The 14,312-nt window shown below is 40.7% G+C and overlaps 1 protein-coding gene across 1 annotated transcript in view; it reads right to left on the reverse strand.

The window, feature by feature from the left end:
• Positions 1-14,312, reverse strand: part of fat3a (FAT atypical cadherin 3a) — a 205,130-nt gene that overhangs the window by 148,445 nt on the left and 42,373 nt on the right. The window contains exons 6-7 of the mRNA XM_084558754.1: positions 8,885-8,953; positions 7,156-7,295 (exon numbers count right to left, since the gene is read on the reverse strand). Coding sequence (XP_084414880.1) covers positions 7,156-7,295; positions 8,885-8,953 — 209 coding nt within the window. The remainder of the gene's footprint in view (positions 1-7,155; positions 7,296-8,884; positions 8,954-14,312) is intronic.

The following is a 14,312-nucleotide window of genomic DNA, read 5'->3' on the forward strand; positions in this document are numbered from 1 at the left end:
TGAATGAACAATTCTCCAACCTGCCTCTTATATTCAGTCATTATAGCAGCTAACTCACCTGTGATAGAACAACTGCTGTCATTACCAGCTTCATTTATATTCATTATCAAACTGCCACGTAACATCATCAGCTATATCTTGTATTTGTATCACCATCAGATTCTACATGTAAGCTTTAGTCAGATAGATAGATAGATAGATAGACAACTTTATTGATCCCTTTGGGAGGTTCCTGCAGGGAAATTGACATCATGATCTATGTATAGATACATACTGTATAAAGATATATGTATCTATGACAGATGTATGTTTATCTTGTTCCTCCTACTGCTCTCTTCTCTCTCTTTTTCTGTCTCTACCTGGCCGAATGCAGATGGGTCCCTCCATATGAGCTAGGTTTCTGCTCAAGGAGTTTTGCCTTGCCATCGTCACCTTCATACTTGCTCTGGGGGTTTCAGGCGGAGTTTCAGACCGGATTTTGTAAAGCATCTTGAGACAATTTTTATTGTTATTGATGCTAAATAAAAAATATATATATATATATATAAATTAATTAAGTAAGCAATGATAAACGATACCATAGTGTCTTTTAGATAAGATGGTGCTGTGCCTTTGAGGGCCTTGTAAGGAGGAGGGGTTTAAATTCTATTCTGGATTTTACAGGGAGCCAGTGAAGAGAAGCTAAAATTTGAGTAATATGATCTCTGTTGTTAATTCCTGTCCGTGCTCTTGCTGCAGCATTTTGGATCAGCTCAAGACTTTAGAGAGAACTATTGGACAACCTGATAACAATAACAAATACATGAAAGTGTCTTTAGTTGTCAGTTTTTCATCACAAGACAGGATGATTCTAATTCTGGTAAATGTAGGTAGTTCAAATAATTAGTTTGATGTGAGGGCAAAAAGAAGAACGTATCCTCATCGAATATAACCAAAATTTTACAAACACTAGTCCTGCACATACCAAGGTAATGCCATCCGGAGCTACATTAATAGATGATGAATCTTCATGGTGCTTTTTTTATGAATTAATCGAAGGTTTGATGTCGGTCTGTAGCTGACCAAGACTTCTGGCTTTAGAGTAGGTTTTATAAGGAAAGACTTGATTACAGCAGCCCTAAAACGACTGCGGCTTGTAGCCTGGTACCAAGAAAGAAAAGTATCGTAGTAGGCCTCTTAGCAGCCTCCCTGACCAGTTTTCTTCTCGTCTTTTCATCAGTTTTGTCAACTTCTTGGTAATGTCGCTGATGTGCCATATTTTCTCCAATTGATGATTACTGTCTCACTGTGTTCCATGGTATATTTAATGCCTTGGAAATTCTTTGGTACCTTTTTCCTGACTGGTATCTTTAACAATTTAAAAGATGGTAAATGGTAAATTACCACTTTAAAAGATGGTAGGTGTGTACTGACTCCTATTTAACATAATTAGGGCCAGAGCAACGAAGTAGCAGGGGCCCAACGGGGCCATACAACAGGAGTTGCAAGGACCCTATTGTTTTCATACTGTTTATTATTATTAGGGCCCAAGCAACAAAGTAGCAGGTGCCCAACAGGGCCATGCAACGGGAGATGCAAGGACCCTATTGTTTTCGTACTGTTTATTACTATTATTGTTAGGGCCCGAGCAACGAAGTAGCAGGGGCCCAACAGGGCCATGCAACGGGAGTTGTAAGGACCCTATTGTTTTTGTACTGTTTATTATTATTTTTTTTTTCTTCTCTTTCTGCCTCTTTGCTCGGCTTTATCAGTGCCTAAACATGCATGAAAAGACGCCTTCGTTCACCCAAAAAATATAAGCTGTAAGGGTCTTGAGCATGGGCGTGGCAAAATGGCTCTGTAGCGCCATCTGCGGACCAGCCCCTGAAGCCAGTTGTGCCTAAAAATCTGAGAATTTGCACACATATGTAACATCCCAAGAAATGTCTTATTTTGTAGTGTGTTTGTAGTGTGACCTGCTGTTACTGTCAGGGTGATTGGATTCACTTCAAATGTTGTAAGGACAGCCTTATGCTTGTCATGATGACTTACTGCGAAACTTGTGAGTTTTTGTTGAAATTTGGGCCTGTTCTGGTTGTCAAAGTCTGTCTGTCTGGTTGACAGTAGGGCTGAACGATTTGGGAAAATAATGTAATTGCAATTTTTTCCCCCAATATTGCGATTTAATATGTGATTTTTTTATTTATTTTTTATTTTATCCTCTTTTTTTCCCCCAACAAAACATAATGAATGATTTAAATATGAACAACACAATATTAGATACATTTAGTGTAAAATGTTCTTTCCCATAGGCAACTAGGAAACTACAGATTGTGCCATATATAAGCCGCACCCGACTATAAACCGCTGTTGTTTTAATGTTTAATTACCGTAAGGGTTTCTTCTACCACGGAGGGGATTGTCGGGACAGAAATGACTGTTTGGAAACGCAAAGCGTCTCATTTATTTACATTTGACAAACATAAATCTTTCGATCAATCAAACAAAAAATCAATCGATCAAACTTTCACATCTTTGACATTACAAACAGCATTCGTGCAGTGCACAAATAATACAACGGTGCGCTCCTAGCGCACTTCCTGCAGTCATAGTACCGTAGTGCAGTATAACAAAAAACAAAGCTTACAACGCTTGACGAGGCAATAACGTTAAATGGCTAAATTTAATTTGTTTGTAAAAGTGCTTGCCTGTAACACGGCAGCAAAAGTGCAGTAACCCGGCTGCTCAACAAAATAACCAGCATCTTTTTCGAAAACAGCCAACACAGCAGTAAAGGTGCAGTAACACGGCCATTTACTGTATCAAAATAACCAGCCTACTATACCAGAAAAGTCAGTTCTTAATCCTTGTGTCATCGTCTATGACATGATAGTGCGCCCCTGGTGACCGTTAGCTGTAAAAATCCATCCGCCGTTGTATAAGCCGCAGGGTCCAAAGCAAGTGACAAAAGTAGCGGCTTATAGTCCGGAATTCACGGTACTGCTTTTTACAACTTGGACCTTATTTCTAGCATAAAATATCATCGTTTACTCACCAAAATCACTTTCATTTGCAGTTGTTCAGGAGATAATTAGATCAGCGTATATAGCGGGAGTGGTCAGGGCATCGAAACGCAGCCTCTAAATAACGCATTATCTGCAGCAAAACTCGTTCATTTCGCCAATACTTTGTTATGATACGCTAGTCCTATTCCCCGTTGAGTCCGGAGTTACGTGTTAACGTCATCCCGGATAATAGGCTCGTTTGAGATGTCTGCGCCTGTCTGAGGCTTAGGTGCATACGTCAACGTGAACTTACGCCGACTGTAGGGGTGGAGCATAAAACGGCTGCAGACAAGTCGGACACGGTCTACTTTGTGTAAACAATGGCGGATCTCACTGCGTTTGCATTCGTTGTTGCCGACGAAATAGAAGCTTTGGAGTTACCGGAATTTATACCCGTGTTACCAACATGACAAAAATGCTTTTTTACTGTTTAATCGAAGAAATGAACACTGCATTGAACTGCAGTCAGATGTACAACGTTTTCAGTAGGCCAGCCTACCATTGTTGCAGAAATCACATATAAGAAGGTATCCCTTCGATTTCTGTTCATTTTCGCATATTCCAACATAAGGAAGCGAGAAACGTCAAAATCGTCATGAGGAGATTCCTCCCAAACTGCCCAATCACGTCTTTGAACTGACGTCATAAGGGCGGGTTTCCGGTCGTGCAGTTCGTGGAAAGCAACTGCAAGATCTGACTGCAGGCGAAGACTCCCGCGATATTTTAAGGTCATGTGACATGGTGACGTGGTGGTAAGTCCCTCCCCGTCGGACAGGATTTCTAACCAGTATGCATTGCGTCCATCCCAGTATGCATTGCGTCCATCCCAGCAAGCATCACGTCAAGTCAGATCTGCACAGATCTGCATGAAGTCGAACGCGCCTATTGTCTCCTGATCTCTGAGCGGCGCGCGCACCCGCTACGGTCGGCTTGTTTACCAGTAATTTGCTACTGTTAAGGTTCGCCCACAACCTCAAAGTCTGACAAATATTCAGCCATGTTGCAAAAAACTAGCAGTAGCAAATTACAGGTAAACAAGCCGACCGTCGCGGGTGCGCGCGCCGCTCAGAGACATCGTCCAGGTCAGCTTATCATCCGCGTCGCTCGCGTCACGTGACCACCTTGTAATCGCGCAAGTTGCGTTTAGAAAATCACGTTTTATCATATCGCGATATTATTGCAAATGCAATTAATCGTTCAGCCCTAACTGACAGTCTCAATTAGTGTGCTACTTTATCCAGAAGATGGAGCCATTGCATTTCTCTCTGGTGGGTTGTGTGTGTACGTGTGAAGCTGTTTTAACATAGGCCTACTTTGATGCCTCAGAGAGAATACATTCAAAACAGCCAAGACTTACAGCTGTCACAGATGATGTGCTCTGAAAACTATTCAACTGAACAGACTATGCATTGTGCAACGATGCATTGTTACTCCAGTAGGCCTATATCCCCTGAGACCTGCAGTGACCCCGCAGTTCCAGTCCCCTACGGGCACGGGGTGCGAGGGCCCATTCAATGCTGCTCACAGCTTTAATTTTGAATGTGTTTGGTTCTTTCTGAACACAGCCACATCTGCAGTTTTAAGAGGGTGTGCACATGTCTAATTTTTCACAAAAAACTGGCATTTTAACAGTGTAGACTTTTTATATTTACTGTACACCAATCAGGGGTAACATTATGACCATCTTCCTTAGATTGTGTAGCTCTCCCTTGTGCCTCCAAAACAATTCTGACTGGACATGTGCCTTCTGAGGGTGTCCTGTGGTGTCTGGCAACAGAACGTTGTTAGTGGGGGACTATGGGTCCAGTGGGTTGTGAGGAGGGGCCTCTGTTGACCAGGCTTGTTCCAGTGCATCCCACAGATACTTAATCAGCTTGGAAGCCAGGTCAACACCTTGTGTTTGTTTTTAGTTGTTTCTAAACAGATTTTGTGTGTGTGTTTGTGTCAGGCTGCATCCTGCTGGGGTGGCTGTAACCATTAAGGAGTGTAATTTCTAAGGGGTCGGGTGCCTGGTCTGGTCTAGGTGGGTGGTACATGTACAAGAAACTTCCACAAAAAATGCCAGGTCCAAAAGTTTCAGTGTTATTCACTTCACCTGTCAGTGGTCATACAATTATTCCTGACTGGTGTTAGTCCTCAGAGTACAAAGAGAACCCAATCAAACAAATGAAACAGAAACAGTGCTTTTGTGTTTGATTAGTAAGTGCACCTCAGGGTTTACAAGTAAATTTCAATGCCAAATTAGAGTCCATCTATTTAAAAGTGTTTCCGGTCAATTTAATGAGATTCAGATGTCACTCTGTCCCCTGTTTTGTTTAAAAAAATCTGGGATTTGTCACAGCCTGAGCTTCACAACACATGTTTGTGAAGTGCATGATGGTACAGACAAAGGAGCATTCTGGGGACATCAGAAAAAAATAGTTGTTTTTTAACATAAGGCAGGAAAATGTTACAAAATCATCTCATAATTTGGAATCCACAAATATATCATCAGGCAGATTGTGACCAAATAGGAGAGATTGTGCATGGGCGAGCTAATGTCCTTGTTTGGGCCTGTTTTGATGCATCTGGGCCAGGACAACTTTCCATCATTGATGGCCCAATGAATTTTGAAATATACCAGCAAATTTAAAAAAAAAAAAAGCTGTCCTTGAGTTGAAACTTTAGGAACTGAGTCATGCAGCAAAACAATGATCTCAAGCACACAAGTCGTTCTAAAAAAGAATGAATAAAGATGAAGAAAATGAGTGTTTTCGACTGGCCAACTCCAATAGCAATGATGTTGAAGGACCCAAAGAAAGCAATTCATGTGAGAAAACAAACAAAAAAGCACAATATTTCCATTTCATTTGTTTGATTTGGTTCTGGATTTGGTTCTTTGATTTGGAGCGAACTTCTTCGTTAGAAGAATGGGCAGGGTATTGGGCAGGGGTATCGGGAGGATTTTGGCCCGTACACGCATTCGCCAGTGTGTTTATCATGTCCTCATTGTTTAATATTGCCGCAACGAGATTGCGAACGGCCTGACTCATTGTCACTCTGTCACTTTTTGCTGCAGCATCCACACGCTAAACAAGATGGCACTGCCGTGAAGTCTGACGTCAGTCAACTTTCATTCAATATATTCAAAGTTTCACTCCATATATTCAAAGGTTCATTCCACATATTCAAACTTTCATTCAATATATTCAAAGGTTCATTCCATATATTCAAGGTTCATTCCATATATTCAAGGTTCATTCCATATATTCAAGTTTCATTCAATATATTCAAAGTTTCATTTCATATATTCAGAGTTTCATTCAATATATTCAAAGATTAATTTCCTGAATGGCCATAATATACACATACACATATATGTATGTATACATATATATATATATATATATATGTATGTATATATGTATATATATATTTTTTTTTTTGAGAGTACAAAATGACAGCGAGAGAAGGTGTGATACTTAGTGTGAGAAGAAACATAAATCTACACATTCTGAAAAAATACCCAGAGATTTGCACTGATTCATATGCAAAGACAACATAAAGAGAAATGCTGGAAAAAGGGAGACAAGAGTAGAAGGTTGCCAGGCGGTGAGTCTTTAAGTTTAAACCATGCTACAGCAGTTGGCTTTCTAGAACTCAACTGTGTAGCCATATCCTGGTGGCATGAGTCCATGATAACCTTCTGTGAGTGTGAGTGTTTGTGCCTCTGGATCTGCATGTGTTTGTGACTGTGTATGTATGTGAGACTGACAAACAAAAAGCTGAAGAATCTTCCTGGCTTAATAGGCGTAAACCTCCCACTCAGTACAGATATTATGTGCTGTAGTTGTGGACCCAAGAGGCCCCATGCTGGACACGGGGTGGTAAGGAAAATATTTGAATGTGTGAAGAGATAAACCCACACATACTAATAGAATCTGGGGTTACAATACATAACCAATGATAATATGTTGCTACAAAGCATCAAAGTAGAGCAATAAAATGGACATGGGCTCTTCCTGTGTTACATCTAGTGGGTTATTCTTTTGTGTTACACAATCAGTTACAAGCTTCCAAACTCTAAACAAACAACCAATAAAGTGTTGGTGAAATAAATGAAAAAAGGTACCTGTACATATGCAGCATTGGTGCCATCGGTGGCCAGTACCGTGAGGTTGTAGAAGGTGTGCTGTTCAGCATCCAGAGGCTTTGCGATGATAATAGTGCCGACACTCTTCTCTATGTCAAACACACTGTCACTGTTCCCACCTGTTCCACAGGAGGACAGGAGGAAGGTCAGACAGGGGACAGACACACAATTTAAATCATACAGAGTTTTATTTTGTGGAACAATGGTTTTTAGTCATGTGAAAACATAGGTGAAATGTGCTGACATTTATGCCAAACATACAGTATGACAGACTGTATTAGCAAAAGTCATATGTGACAAGATACCACCTGAAATCTCTCTTTTTGCGGCCCGGTTTGATCAGGACTCTCGATAGAACACATAATATATTTCAGTAGGACTTTCCAGGCTAAATTAAACAATTAATAAAAACAATGACAACAAAAAACAAAAAACATTCAAAGGGACAGCGTCCCACCAACACAGAGAAGGAGAACACATAACAGTGTAGAGAATGTTCACAAACCACCAATGGTCTCCATGTCCCAAGACAATAGATTTAGAGCTTACCCTGCGGAAGTGGAACCGAATCATTGTTTTGCAAGACACAAGTAATACTAAAAAACAAGCAAAATTAATAATCACATTTGTCCAGCCCTTTAAACCAACTGATTATCCCAGAAAGCTGCTACACAGCTACACTAATTGATTGATAAATCTTAGTCTTCTGTTGATTTGAATGCCAGTGATGGCAGCATGTTGCCCACTTCCAACATTGCTTGTGTCTTTGTCTGATTCCTGATTCAAAGTAAGGTTTGGTATTTTAAGCTCAAGCTGGAACAGTGTACATACTATAGACACCTGCACCTCTATTGTGTAACTTTTTTGAGTGCGCTCAGAAGTTTGTCCAGACCTTAAGTAGGTGCTGGTGTTTGATATTAGTTAGTCTCAGTTATCTCATGGTCTGTGATCCGGTCTGACCCAGTCTAACCATCGCTATTGGTGAGGCTGTCGGTCCCTATGTTGATCTGACACAGCCTGCTAGGAGAAGCACAAACTACTTTGGTGACAAATGGAAATGGTGAGTGTGCCTGTTGTGTTGTAAAATGGGAAATAATGCATGTGGGGATGCATGTTTAATACTAGGTAGTAATGTTTAAATGCAGGTTGCTGGAAACTAAGTGTTTAGTGATGTGGATAGATGTAGACTGCTAGAAGCTGTATCGTGCCTTGTCTTTCTCAAACCTGCTGACTAACAGCCATTAGTTTGGCGAATCTGTCGGCAGATAGTTGGAGATCTGAGTGCATGTGTGAATTTGCCATTAAAGTTCTACATCAAGGCGTGCATTGATTCCATAAAGAATGTATGCAGAGATTCTGCTAACAGTAGGTTTGGATAGAGTAGTCACTGAGGGGTTGTTGCAATGGATAATTTTTTCGGTTACTTTTTTGTGGCTACAATTTAGTCCATTATCTAAAACTCAAACACACAAAATCACAACATAAAGACTAAAACGCATGCATACAACCACTCAGACTGACTTCCTTGTTGTGTGCACCATTTAAACAATCACCTCCATCCATTTTGTCACAGGAAGGTGTACGCAATACAGATGAAAAGCACAGGGATGGAGCAAGAGTGTTGACAAAAAAGACAAGGAAAACAAAAAGAATAGACAAGGAAGTGCAGAGACAGAAGCAAAGATAGCAGAAGCTGAAAGCGAGATACCTTCTGAGGAACAGTTCCTGCCACAAGGGCTCTGCAGAATATAGAACATCTCACGGAAAGACCTGGGACCTTCCAGGCATGAAGCATTGTGGAGAGAGAGGAGAGAGAGGGTAAGATAGGAGGGACAGGCATGCCCAAGAGGGAAGGACAGGAGAATGATTGGTGTGAACGAGAGTGATGAAAGGAGATGAGGAGAATGCGCAGAGACAGAAACTGCTTCTGATGAGGTAAAGCTCTATCAAATCTTATGTATATGGCATGTACAAGTATGTTCAAGTTACATATACCGTAATTTCCGGACAATAAGGCGCACCTGAATATAAGCCGCACCAGCTAAATTTTGGGGAAAATACAGATTGTTCCATATATAAGCCGCACCCGACTATAAGCCGCTGGTGTTTAAATGTTTAATTACCGTAAGGGTTTCTTCTACCACGGAGGGGATTGTCGGGACAGAAATGACTGTTTGGAAACGCAAAGCGTCCCATTTATTTACATTTGAGAAACACAATAAATCTTTCAATCAATCAATCAATCAATCAATCAAACTTTCACATCTTTGACATTACAAACAGCATTCGTGCAGTGCACAAACAATACGGTCCCACTAAACATTAGACGTCTGATTGACGTGCAGATCATGTCTATATTGCGTCCGTCGGTCCATGACCAATTCTGAACAAACTATGCAAACTATGTCCACTATTTCGACGTCTAACGATGACCCCATTTAGACGTCAATATGCCGTTCAACATTTGATTGTCAGACTAGATAACTTTTCTGGAGGTCATATGGACGTCTAAGACAGGTGCAGGAAATTGACAAATGTATTTTTTTTTTTTTATTTAAGATAAATATCAAACTTGTTGTTATCAACATGACTAATCAATATGAATGATTAATAATTTATATTCATATTCATTGTTTATTGTTGATTTGAGATAAAAAAAATACTTATTATTTATTTATTGTACATGATATTTTGTTATTTTACATTTTCATATTTTTCCTACTGGTTTATTTAAGGGTCTCTGGACTGTAGTTTGTGCAACCAATCCGGTCTGGATAAATTTAACTGAGTTCTGCGCCACAGTCATATCGGGCAAAATATGTGCGAATTCGCGACTCTAACTGGCTGAGGCATTGTGTCATCACAACGAAGACCGTAAGAGCCACTCCGATTGGCCCAGGTGTTCCTCTTCTGTGGAAGCAACGGCCGAGTCTGCACCGTAGGCTATCGTTCACTAAATTGCAGGTAAGTTCGGTCAACCCATACTGCCTAGTTAACTTTATGTTCATTTATAGTGTTTGCAGTTTTAGCTTTGTCGCATATTAATCGAAACAGTTGTTGCTACAATTAGCATTGCATCTTTTCCCATCAGCTCGTTAGCTTTTGAACACAACCACCATGCTAACGTTTACAGACGCTTTAACGTGAACAGCACTGCAAACAACAGTTGTTCGGTCGCTATCATTATCAGAGCGATAGTAATGATTCCTGTGCGAGACTTTGGCTGGCCGCCATTGTTGGGATAACAGTTCTTGTTGTTGTTGTTTTTTTCGGCAATACAGACGCATTCTAAAAAAGCTGGGTGTGTTACAGTTTTTCTCAGTCGCTTTGGTGCTTTTCTCAGATCAGAATGAAAGTTCTCACAACTATTAGTTCAACCTCCACAACATTGAGTCATTTGTGTACATCATCGTAGCAGTTTCTCATTCCTTTGAACAAATTGCAAATGCTTTTGGACATGTATCAGTTACTTTCATACAATTCTCTGCTGTTTTATAACATCATTTGCTTATGTCATGTCAGTCAAAATGAAACATACTTATGAATGCTGAATAGTCATTCCCTATAAAACTAATAGTCCTCATTTCATTGCTTGAGTCATTACATACAAAATTGTTGAACTCGTTGTCAAAATCTGTCAAGCTAATTTCATACATTCCTTTATCATTTTTTTCCTGAAAATGTCTCCTAAATTGAACAATTGGTCTCAGGTGAACTTCAGCTTTCACTCATGAGGAGGTGTGTGAAGCATTAGTTGTAACCAATGACAAGCCACTGGTCCACAGTCACTCAGAGCTGAATCCCATGAACCCTCACTTGGCAAGCATATATGAACCAAGCAGGACATAGTGTGTACCATTTCTACAATTCTGTGACACAAAAATGGAACGTCAGCGTCGTGGAGGAGGGGTGAGAATCCGCGGAGGAAGGGGAAGGGGACAAAACAGGGGCAGAGGAAGAAGAGGTGAAGCACATAGGCAAATTCCTGATGAAATTAGGGCTACACTTGTGGACCATGTTGTGAATCATGGCCTCACTATGGCTGAGGCTGGTCGACGAGCAACCAAATGTAGGGAGAACCACTGTGAATTCCATCATTCAAACATTTCGTAGGGAGAACAGGTATGTATAGTACTGGACAGTAATCCAATACCTTGTTATATCTCATATTTACTGTACATTACTATAATTTTACTCTGCAAGACAACCTCGCAGAGGTGGAAGGGGGCCTGTTTTTACTCCACAACAAGAGGAAGCCATTTGTGCAATGGTGATTGCAAACAATGCAATAAGATTGAGAGAGATTCAAAGCGCTGCTATAGGTGATGACAATATCTTTGGCAATATTGAATCTGTTTCAATCGCAACAATTGACCAAGTGCTCAGGAGGAATGAAATGCGCATGAAACAACTTTACAATGTGCCATTTGAAAGGAACAGTGAAAGAGTGAAGGAGACCCGTCACCAGCATGTACAGGTAAAGCTTGAGTGTGCGTTCTATGCATACTCTAATGTTCAGCACTGTAAACTGTTTTACTTTGTGTAGTTCCATGCAGTACACTTAACAGTTCTGTATATTCACAGTAGGCTACATACTGTACACTATCTTGTCAAAAATGCATTATGTTACACAGGGAAAGTTCTTACAATTGGGTTTTTTTTCTCTCTCCCTCTCTTCTGGGATAAAGCGTATACTGGAGCTAGAGGCCAGGGAACCACTGCACACATTCATTTACATCGATGAGGCAGGTTTCAATCTGGCCAAAGGCAGAAGGCGTGGAAGAAACAGAATTGGACAGAGAGCAACGATTGATGTTCCAGGCCAGTGAGGGGGGGAAATGGTGTCCTCACCCATATCCCCCTTCTCGGTCCTTACAACACACATCTTCTTACTTTTCTAGACACTCTTTACAGAACCATAGTCCCTGAGAATGAGAGGGGTCTAACTGGAGACCATCTGAGCAAGTATGTTGTTGTGTGGGATAATGTGAGCTTTCACCACTCACATCTGGTCAGAGAGTGGTTTGCAGCACGTGGCAGGATGGTGGTTGAATATCTCCACCCCTACTCCCCATTCCTTAATCCAATAGAAGAGTTTTTTTCTGCCTGGAGGTGGAAGGTTTATGACCGGCGTCCACATGCCCAAATGGCCCTGCTAGCAGCCATGGATGCTGCATGTGATGACATCACAGTGGAGTCCTGCAGAGGGTGGATTCGCCACTCAGGGAGATACTTTCCTCGTTGCCTTGCAAGGGAAGACATCCGCTGTGATCTAGATGAAAATATGTGGCCAGACAGACAGGAACGTGTGGATGTCCAGGAATAATTTATGTTCAGTTCACAGTAATATGTACTGTTATATTGTTTACATTTGTGCACAGTTCTACCATAATGGTATTTCTTATGTTTGTTCTAAATAAGTGACTGTGTATTTTTTTTTGCACAATGCTGTAGAATTGCAAAGAGCATATGCAGTAAATATGTCACAATGAAAACATGACAAAGCCATTTGACTGTCTTGTTCATAAACAATGGTGTCAGGACTTATTATTTTGATGACACAGACAGTTTCATTGACATGAATACTTGCTTTTGAGGAATCAACTATTCATTTTGAGCAAGTGACGCACTTTTGCAGGTTATCCACTAGGTTTTGCAGTTTGTACTAATTGTTCTGAGAAAAATGCACTAACTGTTGTGCAAATGTTAATAGTGATGTGAGAAATGCACCAGAGCGACTGAGAAAAACTGTAACTGCCGTTTTGATTGCTAATCATTTGTCTTTTTCTACTTGTGCAGATGGAGTCATCCTGTTTGATAATCGGGCAACTGAAGACATAAGGGCACTTTTTTTTTACTTTTATATTTATTATTATATGTTATTGTTCTGTTTGTATTGTTACATTTTTATTCACAGACCGAAGGTAATTTTATTTATTGTATTTTACCACCTTTTCACAAATTGTACTGCATTTTATGCTGCCTAAGACTGACGTTTGCAATAAAGACTGGAGAAAAAACTGTCGGGATTGAATTGTGATTTATTGTAGACATGACTGTAGTCTAAAATGAGTTTAAATTTAACGTAGAAACCACGTCTAGAAGACCACATTTGGACTACAACTGGCTCCTATACGGAGGTACTGTGGACGTCAGTAACGGACGTTCACTCGACGTCGGGAAAAGACGTCGCCTGGCGTCACAGTCTGCACCTTCAGAGCATAGACATATATACATAGACGCCTCATTGAGCGCTGCCGTCTACTGGAGCGGCGTGCCTACAGGGCGGCCATCTTGGAACAGGGCCACTCGCGACTACAGTGCATTACATCTATGGAGGAATGGTGTTTCTACACAATAAAAGTGATCATAAATCGCTCAGTTGAAGTCCGGCATCTTTTCTTGACAATCTTCTGTCAGAAGCTAGTCTGCTGATAACATTAAGTAAAATTTGTATTTGGGTAGTAAAACCATATTTTTACCATGGCTACATGTGTGACGTTTTTAACAGATCAATATGTTTGGAAATCGGTCCAAAATTCAGCGAATAATTCTACTTTGAGATTGAGGGGTACCTCTTTCCTTCGTAAGTTCATGTCCCTATGTATATATGTCTATGCTCTGAAGCATAGACATATACATAGACGCCGCATCGACTGTGGAGGGACGTGCCTAATGTGCCGCCATCTTGGTACAGGGCTAGCAGAGGCAGCGGGGCATGAACCTACGAAGGAAAGAGGTACTCCTCAATCTCAAAGTAGAATTATTTGCTGAATTTTGGACCGATTTCCAAACGTATTGATCTGTTAAAAACGTCACACATGTAGCCATGGTAAAAATATGGTTTTACTACCCAAATACAAATTTTACTTAATGTTATCAGCAGACTAGCTTCTGACAGAAGATTGTAAAGAAAAGATGCTGGACTTCAACTGAGCGATTTATGATCACTTTTATTGTGTAGAAACCTCATTCCTCCATAGATGTAATGCACTGTAGTCGCGAATGACCCTGTTCCAAGATGGCCGCCCTGTAGACACGCCGCTCCAGTAGACGGCAGCGCTCAATGAGGCGTCTATGTATATATGTCTATGCTTCAGAGGACCAAACTTCGACGTGCAAAAACAACGTTGAAA

The sequence above is a fragment of the Chelon labrosus genome (genome assembly GCF_963514085.1).
Source record: "Chelon labrosus genome assembly, chromosome: 13".
NCBI classification, from domain to species: Eukaryota; Metazoa; Chordata; class Actinopteri; order Mugiliformes; family Mugilidae; genus Chelon; species Chelon labrosus.